Consider the following 16589-nt stretch of genomic DNA (forward strand, 5'->3'; position numbering starts at 1 on the left):
TGCATTGCCTCAGCTGTGTCCCTCCTCTGTAGAGCTGCAGTGAACCAGTCGCTATAAACACGTGCATTGATTCCTGAAATATACATAGAGCTGTGTAATTCTATTTTCCATATGAAGATGAAACTTTAAGCTTAGGAGGAGCTGAAGGTACTTTTTTACAGATGAACAAATACTTAATGAAATTAAGTTTAAAGGATTTATATTCATGTATGTGTGTTACTAGAAAATACTGCTGACACATGTAAATAAGTTACTCTGCAGCAGACATGTTTTCTGTCTTTATTAGAAATAATTGAAAAAATACTTTGATAAATACTAACAGACTAATGCTGTCAAAATAACTGTGCCTGGATCTAGTCTTTAATGTTTCTCCATGTTCTCCCTAACATTAAATATGTTAAGGAGTCAATAATTTAACATGCTTTGTGTCCTTGAAACTTGGGCTCTGATTTAGATGATCTATATCCCCTTTATATCTCTCTGCCTTTTCCTCCCTATGGATTAGCCATGAGGGTTTAGTTTCAATTAAACTGTAAAACAACTCAGTATTACTCAGTGCTTTTGAGATTTTTGTTGTATGAGATCAGAAATGGTAGCTAATTGATTATCTGAAGAATGAACTACACACTTCATTCCCCAAGAGTTTGGAATTGTGTGGCTATACTGATGTCTAATAAGTACTTTAATTTTTCAGTGCTTTATTCATTAGGGTATGTTCCCCAAATAACTTACAAGATACAGGCTGTTACTTTCCTAGTTTGGTGAAGAAAATAGGCCATTGCACTCACAATTATGTCTGCATGTAAGAAGTATTGAAGACAATATGCCTTTATTTCGGGAATTTTACTGTTTTTCAAACCTGCAGAGTTGCCACTGAGCCATAACATTGCTGTAATTAAAGGTTATGTGAAAATAAAAGCTAATTACTAATTAAATTACTCTTTTTATAATAGTATCCAGTGTTTTACAAGGTTCTGCTTTCTGAGTACCACAGGTTCTTCTGGGCACAGTGGATGTGCTTTCTTAATACAGCCTTCCTGTATTATTGTCCTGCTTAACGTGATTGTCTGAAATAGTCTCACAGGCTAGACAGGAGCCTCCCAGTTGCAGCATAGTTGTCTTGCAAGTCTTAAAAAGTGATGGTTCCCAAATTAGACTGAAAAAGGCTTAATAATTCTCAGCAGGAAATGTATATTACACATATATAGCACATTTGTTAAAAGCTACCAGATTTCTTAATTTCTATTTAAGTTGCTGGATAAATTGTTGCATCTAATTTATAGATATGGAGACTCAGTAAAAAAAAAAAAAAAAAGCAAAAAACAAAAGCTGAAACAATTCCTGATTCACATGTTCAGTTCTATGATTGTGTATGTTGACTGAGCATATGATCAAAACTGCCCTATTCGTTTCTGTGACATAATTGAGCATGTGATCAGTGGAGTAATAGTGATCCTGCAACAGGAGAGTAGCCTGTTACTTCCTTTCGGATGGGCTCTGGTGCCCTCTCGTGATATTAAATAGTGTTACTGCACAGCACGTACAGGGGAGCCAGGATTGCACTGGTGTGCAATGTTTACATAGTCCAGATGAGAAATACCATCATTTCAGCTGCATAACTTTTTTTGTTCTTTAGAAGTCCATTCCTAGAGGAGAAATTATGGCAGAGCATCACTCTGCACGCTGCTTCACCTGCAGTTTTTTTTGCACCTTTTGTTTGTTAGTACCATAGTGTTTGTCAATGGAAACTAAAAACGATAGTTACAAAAATTTGATTTTTCTGGCTGTACAGAATTAAGAGGCTTTAATTTAAGAGAAAACCTAGTAGTTTTTAAAAGATATTGTGGGGCATAAAGTATTTATTGATGTTTTTCACAGCATTTTGAAGACTAATTATAAAATAAGTACTAATTATTTCTATTTTAGGGCGTAGTAGTATACAGTGCAATAAATGTGATGCTTGATGTGTCTTGCAGAGCACTGACATCTCAGATTCAGGTATTAGAATTTGACCTTTTGAGAAAGATAACTTCACCATTAATACATTGCCAGTCCACTGTAACGCTGTTGTTGCCTGCCCTTACAAATACTTGGAACCAAAAGAAGGATTGGCTAGGGCACAGTCAGCTGAGTTTTTTCTTTTTTTTTTTCTTTATTTTTGTCTTTTTCTTTTTTTTTGCCTTTTTTTTTTTGCCTTTTTTAAAAATTAAGTTTGTAATAAAGCACCATTCAAACAGCACATACTGCAATTTGTTTTAAATTCAAATGTAAATATTTATTCTGTTGATTTTGAAAGGACTTTAATTACAATGTCACTTCCTAGATAGGGAGACAAAATGCTTTCCTTTTCCAGTTCATAGTCAATACTTTCAGAGAATGTTTGGGTTTTTTCTTTCCTTAGTTTGTTTTTAGTAGTAGAATTGAGGTTTCTGTATGGGAATTGTCTTTGAGTATTTCTGCTTGTAGTATAGAAAGAGTATTCCTCTAAAAAATCATACAGCAGTTGGGAAAAATGCTTTGGATGCTTTTTATGATAGTTGCTGCCTGTTGTGAAGTGGAGGGAAGAGACATGCTGGAGGAGTTCAGAGTGACACACACTGATCAGAGAGCAGGGTGTGAGGAGGACTGTAGAGTGACAAGAGCTGTAGGTGGAATCACTTGCAAACAGAAGTAGGACCTAGAGACAGGAAGGCAATTCAGTTCTTAGAAAGCAAGGAAGGATGAAGTGAGAGTGATGAGTGTTTGTGCAGTGAGGAAAGGACTTGATGTTTCTAAAAGGAGCTTCACTTTGATACATCTGTGGTTGTTGGATAATTAAGTAGAGCATTCTTAGTTACCTGGTTGGAAATGTGACATACTTAGTGCTGAGAAGAGGTACCAGATATAAAGCTGAAGTTATCAAATAACCTGCAGGACAGGTACAGCTTGGCAAGAGGCACCACATGTGCCTTCCCAAAAATGCCCTTTACGTGCTGTAAGCTTGAAAAGTATCTCAGTAGGGACTGAAGGGTAGTTCAGATTTCATGGTCTGTTTTGACCCAATTGGCTAACTTCAAGACTACTAACAAGGGTGTAAGCCAGTATGACTCATGAAGTGGAAATCTGCCCACTAAGCCTAAGGCCCACCCAGTTCTAAAGTTTCTGTAAGGCTGAGTGGGTGCTCACTCTACCTACCTTAATATATTCTTCTTATGACAGTTTCTTTTCCTGGTGCCCTTCATGTAAAAATGAGGAGGAGAATGGTTTTATTTATTGCAAGATAAAGCTATTTAACTCCTCCAACCGTAATGAGGTAAATATAAATAACAAGACAGCACTGTTGTTTTCTTTGGCTCCAGGGTGTATCCGTAGTTTTAGTTCACTTGCTGTTTTGCTGTTGCTTACTTTCCCCTCACGGCTGTGACTGACTGAGCTGCTTCCTTGTAGGAGGACTGACAAATGGTAGTGGTCGCTATATTTCTGCAGCCCCCGGAGCCGAAGCCAAGTATCGCAGTGCGGCGAGCACCTCCAGTCTCTTTAGCTCCACCAGCCAGCTCTTCCCTCCCTCACGCCTCCGCTACAGCAGGTCTGACATTATGCCTTCTGGACGCAGCCGATTGCTGGAAGATTTCAGAAACAATCGTTTCCCTAATCTTCAGCTAAGGGACCTTGTTGGACATATTGTTGAATTTTCCCAAGACCAGCATGGTTCTAGGTAATTATTATAAGAACAGTTAATAATATTTTACTGCTTTGATACTGTTTTATTAATGTGAAACTTTTGAATGAGGTGCTTGTCATCTTAACTCAAAGCATCCTAATTGGAGCGCACACTCTCAGGCTGACCTTCACTAAGAAATTTCATGGTAAAAGCAGTATTAATTTAGCTGTCTGTAGAAGTTCTCCGTGTAGAAATAGCCTCATAACTAGACTTGTAAACTCAAGTATTAAGGTATCAAAAAGGCGTTGATTAAGAAAACAAAGTATGTGGCATCTGGAATGTAAAACTGTTTTTGTCAGTACATCATCAGGTACTTAGTTACTGTTATTCTTTTCATCTTTAACGCTTTTCAAATGAAAGTTTTCAAGTCTTAATTTTACTAAAATTTATCCTTTTTATGCAGAGGCACTACTTTCATTTTAATAAATTTTATAAATGTTGACTGCTTTCTTTAGAGTGTGGAGGTGTCTCATTGAAACAGTGTTTGAGAGGTTTTCCTGTTGTTGATGCAAAGCATAACATACCTATTTTTGCACTTAGATTTATACAGCAAAAGCTGGAGCGAGCTACTCCAGCTGAGCGCCAGATGGTATTTAATGAGATCCTGCAAGCTGCCTATCAGTTGATGACTGATGTATTTGGAAACTATGTAATACAGAAGTTCTTTGAGGTAAGCATAGCACTAAGTGTGTGGACGGTCATGCAAATAAAGTGCTATAAATCTGATTAAATATAACTGCTCTTTCCTTAACATCATAGCGGAATTCTAAATGACTTCCACAGAACCCAAGTGTGTAACTCTGCATAGGTGTTTTCTGTTCTGTATCCAGTGGTTTTTGCCATAATGAACATGGTTTCTCCTTATATTGATGGTGTGTGCATGTGTTGGTGAACACTATGCACATTGAGGCTTCACAAACCTCTGAGTAGAACTTGGAGAGACTTTCAGCAGATAAAAGGGAACATAAATATTTGAAAAATGCTTCTTATTGGTTACTGCATCATGGTACAGAACGGTCTGGAAAATGCACTTGCGCTCCAACAGCTGTGTGAACCTCATCCAGTGCTTTGTATGAGGAAACTCCCATAAAATGTATAGAGGCAGACGAATTTTGAGTAAGGGGTATCCATCATAAGATACATCCAATATTACTACAACTAGTATTTAAAACAGATTTGTCTTCTCTTAAAAACTATGTGGTAAAAAAAAAAAAAGGCTTCATCAAAGAATTACAAGATTTGGCTTGCAGAGAGAAGAAAAAAGTAATACCTGTGTCCTGGGAAAAGTTATTTGTAGGAAAGGTGTCTAGTATAGTGTACTTTAAATCAAGGGCCGTATCAAAGACTTGAGAAGGGAAGGTGATGGTGGAAAATGTCCAGTAAGAAACAAGATACTTGCTGTAAACAAGAATGTAATTTTTAATAATCTATAATATAATGTGCTCATTTTTTTACTTCTTTTTTAATAACCAGTCAAAATATCTTCTGTAAAGTGTCACTGACATATGATATACAAGATCTTGATTTTGCTTAAGGGTCATCATTTGCTATTTTTTCCATACTGTTAAGTTGGATGAGTACACAGTTAATCATTGTTAGCTGAGTGTTTTCATCTTAATTCTGCAGAACGCTTCTCAAGAACAAAAGTGCACGTGGCCTTACATGTAATAGGGGACCTCATTTTACTGTATAGGTAGGCAGGTGAAGTTGTTGGTCGGGCTTTCTTCAGAGCTGACTACTGGTGTGGAGTTTTGACAATTGTCAGCAAAGCTGCACGGATATTGCTGTGCCACCAGCTGGTCACTTCTGTGTCCTCTCTTACAAGATGTGAGATACACTGCACAAGTTTTGAGATAGAAAATCTGATTTGGATTCATACAAAATAGTGACCTGTGATCAGTTTGCCAGTATAATTTATTTGAAAAAGTGGTTTATTGCACTTAAATATTCCTACAGACAGACAGATATAAGCTGTGTGATTTCTTCTGTTGTCTTTCAAGGTCATGCATTTGGTAGCAGGTATGTGAACTGGATGTGGAATATTACAAAATGTTGCATTTAGAAAAGAAAAGCTTCTGGTAAATATCCCCACCAAAATACAAAGTGAAAAATTATTCCAATGTTACAGTCATGTACATCTTGACTATACTTACTCTGACATGTAAATTCCAGCATGCTGTAATATGTCTTCATTTGTTAACAGCATATTTCTTTTCTTTTAGTTTGGAAGCCTGGATCAAAAGTTAGCCCTAGCAACACGCATCCGTGGTCACGTTCTGCCACTGGCCCTGCAGATGTACGGCTGTCGTGTTATCCAGAAAGCGCTCGAGTCAATCTCACCTGACCAGCAGGTAATTGTAAGTTAGAGCAATGCTTTTTAAATTTTATTTATTTTTATTGTATCCCTCTTTTTACTTGATTAAATTGATGATTATTCCCTTCATCATGAAATATCCTGGGGGCTAAAATAGTTGTTTAAATGAAAGTTCTGAGGTACACAGTTAACACCAGTGAATATGAAGGTTGGAGTCAGGATGAAATTAAATTTTTCCCCATTTAAGGAGGGTGGGGTGGGGGAAGTACCATCATAAAGACAAGGATACTCTTTGTTTTTCCAGAATGAAATGGTGAAAGAGCTGGATGGCCATGTTCTGAAGTGTGTGAAGGATCAAAATGGAAACCACGTCGTACAAAAATGCATTGAGTGTGTTCAGCCCCAGTCACTCCAGTTCATCATTGATGCATTCAAAGGACAGGTAGTGTCAGTGGTTCATTTCCTCTTTGCAGGTTGCTTAGATTTCACAGAAGAAGATTTGCAGGTCTTTGTCCATCATTTGCATGTACAAGATAGCATTTGCCACTTCGCAGTCAGCTTATTTTAAGTAGAGTGAGAAAGGGAATAATGGCATGGAAAAGCTATTGAAGAGACAGTTAACATGCTGTAAAAAAATGAATCTGTTTGAGATAAGGCTCTAGAAATACATATGTGTATGGATTATAAATAATAATAAATATTTATGAAATAGAAATACCTAAAAAGGACTTTGCATGCCCAGGCTTTCTGTTTGTGTTTTGTGATACCACCATTTCACATTTCCTTCACGGCTCTTGGCAGGGCCATTTTTTATACAATAATAATAAACATGGTCTCTAGTATACATTTTTCATTAAAAATTACATTTTCCTCTTCTGTTGCTTGTGTTGCACAAGTGTGTCTTTCAGTGTTTCCCAATGAATGTCAGTCCTTAAGGAACTGCAGTGATGAAATTCATTAATCTGTTCCCTACATATGGACTAGTGTGAAGGGGGTGTAGTATTTGTTTACTTCATATTGGGGTTTTTGTTTGGTTTCCAAAAAAACATTATTACTGTAAGATTGATATTGTGCTGCAGGCTAGTGAATGTGCTGCAGCTAAATAAAATTTTAATCCTCTGAGACAAGCGTATACTTTTATAGGTTGAGAAGAATCATAAAAATCTTACTAACTTGGCTATATAACTAAATTTTACTTTAATGAATGGCCAAATGTATTTCCTAATAAAATCTACAATATCTTTCTCATTTTACACAACAGCAATACCTGAATTATTGTTGTACATAGTACTAAATTGCATACCAAGGTTTCTAGGGTTTGGTCTTTTTACACCAAAAAGTGTCTATGAGGTACATGAGATGCATTTTTAAAATTGTAAGTAGAGCTCCTTGACTAAAGTGTGACTTTATGTACTGAACATCCATCCTAAGCACCAAGTAATTATATATGGAAAATAGTAGCTAACATGAAATGGCAAATGAAAAATGCCACACTTTTATTACTTATTTTCTTATTACTAATTTTCTCCTGTGTTTGAGTTGATGTCTAGTTCAGTCCTGACCACCAGTGAAATTTTTGGAATTAATCCCCAAATCACAAATGTAGCTTTGGGAGAAGGAAGCAGAAGAAATAAGCAAGATTTGGCTGTATGTTTTGAGTAGTTATTTACAAACTTTATATCTCTAACTGGGAGCCTGTTATGTATGCTGGAACATCAAATTGGTGAAAGTCAGCCCCCATTATTGAATTCCTTTTTATAAGTGTCAAAGTCTTAAAATTTGAAAAGAAAGTAAAAAGGAAAGCTTGAAAGTTGAACAGCAATTAACTAAGGGTCATACATCCAGGCTTTCTCTGCAGCTATGTAGGCTAGAAACATTGTAATGAACTCTTGGGTCCTTAGTTGTATGTTTTCTGGAGTCCTTCACACACAAAAACCTGCTTTTTTGACTTTTCCTAGAAATGAAGTTCTGGTCTTGAAAGACAAAACTTTTTTTTCAATAGTAGTTGGTATGTTCAGTTCCATTTTGAATGCAGCAATATTGCAATAGATGTGAGCTTCGGTTGGTTTAACTTCAGTTTGCAATCCTGTTTTCAAGGTATTTGTGCTTTCAACTCATCCATATGGTTGTAGAGTAATCCAGCGCATTCTGGAGCACTGCACTGCTGAGCAGACTTTGCCAATCTTAGAAGAGCTGCATCAACACACAGAACAGCTAGTGCAGGTCAGTGCTTGTAGGCTCATTTTTAATGCACTTCAGAGTTTTTTGTTATCATCATTTACACCTGTATTCTAGTTTTAATGCATTTGCCTCTTTTTGGTTTTGTAGACATTGATTTTTTTGTTTTTCTTTCCTTCTATAGTTTTAATGACAATGAATTTGGAAGTTGGGAGGCAAAGAAGATGTAAAAAGCATTGTTCTTACACTTTTGACTGTAGCTTGGTTTACAGCTGTATAAAAAAGCATGATCTTATATTTGAGGATTTATTTCTTTAAGAGGATAAAAGATACTGTAGCAAAACACTGGTTTTACAAATTATTTACATTTTTCATGTAAAATTTGTGGTCCATTAAGTAATGCTTGGTGAAATATTTCTTGCATCACTTTGCTTCTGTAACGTTGATGTTACTGTTTTTTCCTTATATCCATGCAAATAGTAATTTCATACTTTATGCTCATGTACAAAAGCTGTCAGTATTCATTACTTGGTATGAACACAAAAGAAAATTTAAGTAATCATATTTTCAGGATCAATATGGAAATTACGTTATTCAACATGTACTGGAGCATGGTCGTCCTGAAGACAAAAGCAAAATCGTTTCAGAAATAAGAGGAAAAGTTCTAGCTCTGAGTCAGCACAAATTTGCCAGGTATTGCACAACTTTCTTATACTAAAGATTCATTAACTTTGTAAAGTTGTAATACTGGATTTATTTCTTGTGTTACAAAAGGGATACAACTTTTTTTTTTTTATTGTTTATCTTACCTCCTGAAATTCCATATTTTTATAGAGATGAATAGTAGTGATATTTTTATACTAGGTTTGGGGAAGAGAAGAGGCAAATGTTGTGTAGCAAAGCAAAGGAGGTTCTGTGGGTTTATGGATGGCTTTTGTTCACTTTGTGCAAGTGCAGGGAACAGGTTCCAAGTTTTCATGTAAGGATGCCCAGAGCCAGGTGAAAAGCTCTGCTGGAACTTGAGTCATGTGCTGATGACAATAAGCTGGAACTTGCTGACTCAATCCAGCCTAGCAATTTTGAAGTATAACAAGGCTAGCTTTAAAAAATGGTAGTTCAGTCTGACAAGGATTTTCTGCCTTGGAAAGTCTGAAAGACTGCTGTAAGAGGCCTGAACTATTCTGAAATTGAACCTCAAACTCCTCCTTTTGTGCTTTTTGCTGAAATATTGATTATGTGCCTTTTGTGAAGGAAAAATACACCTGAGAATTCATTCTAGGTGATTTAGTGAGACTAACCTTGTCATCAAAATGATGTAGAAATGCACTGTGACGTTATGGGGGCATTTGTTTTAAAAATTGCTAGCAAACCAGTTTATTTGGATTTTATTTTTCTTTACCTGAATAGAACTCTTCATAACGGTCTAACTTGCTTAATTTCTAAAGCATAGATTTAGGACTGGGATCATTTTGCTCTGTTACAAGCTTTGATGGCCTTTCCAGCTTCTGAAATAAACTGGAAGGTCAGAGACTTGCTCTACAAAAAAATATTTGATGGAATCTCTGATGTAGGCATGCTCTTGGAAAGTGCATTTATTCAAAAAGCAAGAGTCTTCATACGTGGCATTCTCTGTTGTGTTTTCAAAGGGCCCACAACCAAAATAGATGTGATAAAACACATCTGCAATCTGAAGTCCAGTACACCTATGTAGGTTCAGTGAAAAAGTCTCTCCTACCAAATAATCAGAAAATAACCCTGTCACATGGGTGAAGTAATAGTGCTGTGGTGACTAATTTCCTCAGTCATTAGACTGGAAATTTGGAAATGAGGAATTGATGCATTTGCAATATGCTTTTTACTGGCGTTGAGAACCCTGAAGAACTGATAAACTTCCAGAGAAGTTGATAATAGTTACCTGAAAGAATGTTACACCCCCGGTCCCGTCATGGACTTCCCTTATTTTTCAGCAACGTGGTAGAAAAATGCGTGACCCACGCGTCGCGCGCGGAGCGAGCCCTGCTGATCGACGAGGTGTGCTGCCAGAACGACGGCCCTCACAGTGCCTTATACACCATGATGAAGGACCAGTACGCCAACTACGTGGTGCAGAAGATGATCGACATGGCCGAGCCCGCCCAGAGGAAGATCATAATGCACAAGGTATGTGTGAGCACACTTGCAGTGATTCAGAAACACGTCTGTGAGCTTTTCTGCCACAGCAGCTCTCCCTGCAGATGTAAAACTCAACGCTTGATGTGTAACCATGACATTCAGTGGAGCTTGGTAAAGCAGAAAACATTCAGGTCTCTGAGCAATGAGCTGAGAAAGGAAAGTTTCAAGAGCTGAATTTTATCTCCTCTCTTTGTGCCAGCTTTTATGTGAAAATACTTCTAACAGGAAAATGTAGTATCTGCCGTCACTATTAATATAACAGCAGAAATACTGGTTTCTCTTTTTATTTCCTGGTTGTGGGTATAAATCCACTCTGCAGTTCCCCCAAAAAGATTCCCACACTTCTTAGCATAGAGGCACATTTCTACTTAAGAATATGCAGGCATGGAGAAGTGTGCTGTTGCCGTAATGGCCAGAGGCTGTTTAATACAGGGCCCAGGGTATTCCTGCAGGAGCTCCGCTTCCCCCAGTCACCAAGAGGGCTCTCCCACAAAGTACTGCCTCCCTTTTCCTGCAACGGGAACATCAGTTATTTGATGAGTCAAAATCACCAGTTTTACATCTTTCCAGAAACTTCCAGCACCTCAAAATACAGGCTTCTGGCATCTTTGTGCATAATTTTTTCAAAGTGTATCACCTCTACTTTAAAGCGTGGATGTTAAAAAAGCCAAACGTTTTTCTTATTACAGATTCGACCCCACATCACGACTCTGCGTAAATACACCTATGGCAAACACATTCTGGCCAAGCTGGAGAAGTATTACCTGAAGAACAGTGCTGATCTGGGGCCAATTGGTGGACCACCAAATGGGATGCTGTAAAAGACAAAGAGAAACAGAAGAAAAATTAAATTGTGAATTATCAAAACCTACAACTTAACTCTAAATGTTCTGATTTTTTTAAATCTATTTATTGACTTTGTTCATCCATTTGTAAAATTTTTATTCTTGTGTATATTTTTGGGGAGTGAATTGTTAAAAAAAAAATATCTCCAGCCCTGATCCGGAGACCTATCAGATTGGATGGCTGGCAAAGCACAGTATGCCTGTATATGATGTAATTGTATCAAAATAGTTGTCACATATTTTGTAAATTTTTACCTTGTAAAGTCACTGAAATAGTTTTTAAAGGGAAAAAGTACAGTATTCTTTTAATACACTGGCTTGCAATCTGGTAGGTCTACCCAGCATCATAGCACAACAGGTTTATAGAGTTGTATATAGAATTAATCCTTATTTTTCCCTTTTGTGTGAAGTCTTTTATACCAGATTAAAATTGATCAGCTGCATAAACATTATTTAACATGTTGAAAAGTTAAGTTGTATTTTGGTGGTTCACAACATCCTATCCAAATTTCAAACAGGGCACAGCAAATTAAAGTAGGGAAGAACAAAACAATGGAAACTTTAAAAGACTAGGTTTTGGCACTTGCTGTGGATACAGATTTTTTTAAATCATGCCCTAAGGTTTTCTCTAGCAATGTATTAAAAATAAAGTGCTGTATATACTTATATATTTAATTGTTGTACAAGGTAGAGGAATTAATATGATGGTGGTACTTCCATTCAGCAAAGTACTCTGTTGGAAAAGGAGCGAACGCTGTATTAACTTTACAGTCAGTTTTACAATGCAGGAAGAGTAGAGATAATGTATTTTTTTATTTTGCATATAGAACTGTAAGGATTTGAAAGTGTTGAGCATTTATTTTGCTTTCTCACTGTAGATGCAAAAAATAGGTAATGATAAAGAGAAGGGGCCACTGAAAAGTAAACTTGATAGCTCAACATTTAAGCATGATTGATTAAATATTCAGATAGCTTTTTGCTTCCTATAAATATATGCATTGTATACGTGTAGTTAATAGGTGTAAGTTTACAGTTTGAAAACAAATCTCTCGTTTCGATGTTTATTACAAAGCCTTGCTAATTTAGTAGTGATGCTTACCTTGGTTGTACAGATGTACATTTGTAAACCTTCATGCTGTAAATGTAATTTGTTTTACTCCTTTTTGGGACAAAAATTTGCATTTTAGTGTATATTCATATCCTCATTCCCTTCTTTCCCCCGGCATATAGTGTTGTATAATGTAAATTTATTTCAGCAAATCAAGAGTGATTTTTTTAAAATTCTATCTTTATATGGTTTCAAAAATACGAACCGGCTTTCTTTTTATCTATTGTGAGAAACATTATGTTTTGTTTATAACATAGCTGTTGAATCTGTTCATATGGACACTTTGGGAAATCAATCTGTTCAAATTTTAAATCAGGATAAATAAGCATAGTAAGAAGTGGACTGAAATATTTGGTTATTACAGAAACCAATGCTTCTTCCATCTTAATAAATGTGGCATGAATTTTTTGTACAGAAGAGTACTGTATTTTTGAATAGCCTTCTCGCAGCGTAAAGCAAATATGTATGATACTGTCGATTTTTTTCTCTGGACATATGACATTGTAACAGTAACATAAAGATGATGTACATATACAAGCGGCCTTATGTACATTTCCCAATGATCTTTTTAAGGCAGAATTGTGACCATATGTGTATAATTAAAATCCTTTTTAATCCTTTGCCTATGGAAATATTTTGGTAAAAGCTTACTTTGTATATTCAGTTTCTGAAAGATAAAGAAAGTGCTTTGTATGTTGTTGAAGTAAGTATTTTGTGTAAAATGTTCATTTGGATGGCTTAACCTAAAGTTTTGATCAACGTGGTAGTTTGGAAACAACGTCTTGAGCATTGATCAAATAAAAGGCTGTTTTGGTAGGGGTGTGATCATGAGAAAGAAAATAGTAGTGGTACAAACTTGTATGAGGAATTCTGTCATGTTACTGTTGGTACCAGGGTTACATAGCTGTTACTCTAGCAGACATCTGAGGCGCTGCGTTTCTAATGGTAGTGATAACTCCTTAATAGGCAAATGGCAACGTTTCTTCCGGCCTCCTTCCAGTGCCTGCATGAAGTGAAGTAGTAGGCCTCGTTATTTTGAGTAAGCACAATTCTAATTGCCAAGTAGTTTTTGCATGGCAGTTCACAAAAGTCCTCCCCAGAGGTACCTGCCCAGTCACTGGAGCCAGAGCTTTCCTGTAGTCACCCAAAGGATGACTTCTGAGCCACTTCCTTGGACACATCAATTCTCAGTGACTATCTTTACCCTGTGAACCTGTGCCGTGTGTTATAATCCGCAGAGCCGGCATTCCTTCAACACGTAAGACAGTACATCAGGCTTTTGGGGATGTCCAGGCAGAAACTGATCATGTCCCTGTACTTTGTCCCTGCAGCACTCATGCCATGGTTGAATTTAAACAGTCCTGTAACTGTCATCCTTGGTGCTTTCAATATCTTGAGTATAATCTTCCACTTGCTCTCCTGAGATCATTTGTGCACAAATTCTATCCAGGAACATGAAAATCACTGGATTTCCTTTCAACTATTTTAGGGTTTGGGTAGAACCACTAGACTTTTTGCTCAAGTATTGCTTTTTGATATAGATTGTTTACGGACCAGTTTGATTAGGTTTGACTCCAGGTGGCTCGTATTGAATAATGTAATGTTCACGTGTATATACTGTAAAAATCAAAATGAAAATGTGTGAATAACACTGTGTGAAATATATCTGGTCTTGCGTTTTTCCTGTAGGAAAGCAGCCATATTCTCACGGGACTTACCTGTGTCTGTGGAGCTCAGCTTTGGGAAGGTGCTCGCTCATTTGTTCTGATGGGAGCTGGGCAATTACTGAAGAACCCTGGATTAGATCATTAAATTTTCAGAGTGCACTTTTGAGCAGCTAAACCTTCCTATTTTATACAGTGTCTTTATTGATGACCAGTTAAGGCTACAGCCTGGTGACAGTTTCTTCGTACATCCCTGGATTCAGGGATGAGTTCAGGAACATTTGAGAGGGTTAGCTTTCAAATGAGAGAAGAAATTGTTAGCTCTCTGTGGCATCCCTGGATCCACACTCATTTCTGTTACTGCCCAGGAGGTTTTTCAAAAGACCATTTTTAGCTGAAGGTGTGGAGTGAAGTGGACTGACAGCACAGGAAATGAGCCTGGTGGGAAATAACTCACCTAAGGGGCCCCTGTGGACAGAATAGTCATAATGCCCATCCCTCCATCCCTGACTTCTCCATCAGAGCATGGAGAAAATTGAGGTTTTGGGGTCGTAATGCTTAGATGTTTTAAAGTGCTGATGCAAATTCAGAAACCAATTTAGTCACTGTTCTCTCTTCTCTAAGGGACGTGCATTTGGAGCGATGCTAATGGCTCACCACAGCACAGTACACAGCAGTGAGGTTGGGCTCCATGAGAGTGTTTGATGCTCAGTATTCCAGTAACTGGGAAAGTGGGTTAACAGTGGGATGACAGTAACTCCCACTGTGTCATTCGGGGAAGCTGAGAGAACGCAAAAGCATTTTAGTATCTAGTGACTGGTCGCTGAAACTGCAGATTGCAAGTAAGTCATGCACCTGGGGAGAAAACTCAGGGCAAACGACAGAGCAGCGCTTCGCCCCTGCAGCCAGGGCAGCCACAGCGCTCCGGTGAGGAATTCTGCATGGAGCGGTGCCTGAGCACAGATCCTGCCCCCGTGGTGATAGAGTTCTCTGCTGCTGCTTGAGGAAGGAAATGGGAACACCATGAGCTGTGTGATCTCGGCTGTTGCAGCCCAGGGCAGGGCAGGAGTGGCTGTTGGTTTGTTGACACAGCGGTTCACATCATTCCAAGCTGCCATACCACCCGAAGTCTCATTAGTCTGTGGGCAGCACTGATGTGATGAGCTACAGGCAGTGCTTTACTCAGCCCAAACAGTCTCAGATACACAGGCACTATCTGTGCCCAAAGGATGCTGATTGAAGCACCTCTTGGCTTGGGAATGAGGAAGCTTGGTTCCTGTCAGGGATATATCGCTCTTGGGGCTCTGCTTGGTTCCTGATGTTGGGCTAGAGAGGTGTGGGAGAACTTGGCAAGTGTAGATCCTGCCACCCAGGAAGAGACAATCTGAGAGGTGCTGCAGAGTGAGCCTGGGGTGTTTGCTCTCCTGTGCAGCAGAGCACCCCAGGCCACCCCAACTCCATCATCAGAAGGGGTTAAAAGCCAGAACTGTTGTCACAGAAAGAGTCACACATGGAAAAGATGGAAGGATGTCAGTCCATCCAGTGCTGATAGTGCTCCAGAGCCGATACAGGACATGGGCCTTCCTGAGCTAGTGCAGGAAAGGAGGTAACGGCTTTAGCCAGGAGAATGAACCAGATCCCAACGTCATACGTTAGGTGTTAGAACACAGAGGCTGTGGGGTGGGGGAGCAGCCCCCCTACATCGAGGCAGGGAGGGGTAGGGAAGACCAAGCTTAGGGATTTTCCTGAGCTGCTGGTGCTCCTCAGTGAGGAGGTGCACGAGCGTTTCCTCTGTTGGACGGAGCCTGCTCCCTCTGAGCTCTGTGGTTGGGGAACTTGCCCAGCAAAGGAGATGCTTGAATTAGTTTCCATTACCAGCCTCAGGGTTTTGAACCCACCTCCCTCACTTCACAAGCATTTTCCTAACCACAAGGAGCTGGGCGGGTTTACTTTCTACTCCTGAATTAGGGCTGGGCTTTTAGCACAGCTTGAACCATTCATTGCATCACAAAGAGCACAAGATGGAGCATGACTCCTGAAGCATGCAGGTGGGAGTTGGAAGTTCTGCACCTGAGATCCTTGTCTCCACCTCGATTCTCCCAGACTCACTTAATGCAAAATATATCTCGGGAGCAGCATTCCCCCATCATTATCAGACCGGAAACTTTCCAGAGGCTTTATAAAAGGCAGTTGAAATGCAGGAAGACCTATTCTAAAGACCCTCTTCCTTTCATTAATAAGAACAAACATTGGAATAAAACGTTCACCTTCTCACCAGCATCGGTACTCTGGGCACAGGAGGCCTTCTGTCTCTTTATCTTCTGCTTGCACAGTGCCTACCCAACCCTAAACTCCCCAGATCTGCAAACAAGAGCCGGGGCACATCACAGGTGACACAGCTGGTGTACAAGAACATCGGGCGGGCGGGGAGAAACCCCTCACATAGCTGAGCCCTAATGAGCTTCGTTTGAGCTTCAGACCTGCCTGGAGGGTTCAGATTTCCTGGCAGCTGCACAGCACCGCAGCCCTTCCTCAGCCTGGCTGCTGGATCTTTTCCCAGCCCAGCCTCGGGGAGCGAGGCAGCCCTTCCCCAGCACAGCCGTGCTCA

General features: G+C 38.9%; 1 protein-coding gene across 9 annotated transcripts in view; it reads left to right on the forward strand.

Annotated features, from left to right (window-relative positions):
• Nucleotides 1-13983, forward strand: part of PUM2 (pumilio RNA binding family member 2) — a 75204-nt gene extending 61221 nt beyond the window's left edge. For 5 of the 9 annotated variants that reach the window (XM_038130580.1, XM_038130579.1, XM_038130577.1 and 2 more), the window contains 8 exons: nt 3427-3694; nt 4241-4370; nt 5923-6057; nt 6319-6456; nt 8112-8237; nt 8764-8885; nt 10160-10352; nt 11054-11337. In XM_038130580.1, the coding sequence (XP_037986508.1) occupies nt 3427-3694; nt 4241-4370; nt 5923-6057; nt 6319-6456; nt 8112-8237; nt 8764-8885; nt 10160-10352; nt 11054-11185 (1244 nt within the window). In that variant the 3' untranslated portion in view covers nt 11186-11337. Of the gene's footprint in view, nt 1-3426; nt 3695-4240; nt 4371-5922; nt 6058-6318; nt 6457-8111; nt 8238-8763; nt 8886-10159; nt 10353-11053 lie in introns of all 9 variants that reach the window. The other 4 variants (XM_038130576.1, XM_038130574.1, XM_038130582.1 and 1 more) reach the window with 2 other exon arrangements.
• Nucleotides 13984-16589: the final 2606 nt, after the last annotated feature.

The sequence above is a fragment of the Motacilla alba genome, chromosome 3 (assembly GCF_015832195.1).
Source record: "Motacilla alba alba isolate MOTALB_02 chromosome 3, Motacilla_alba_V1.0_pri, whole genome shotgun sequence".
Taxonomy (NCBI): domain Eukaryota; kingdom Metazoa; phylum Chordata; class Aves; order Passeriformes; family Motacillidae; genus Motacilla; species Motacilla alba.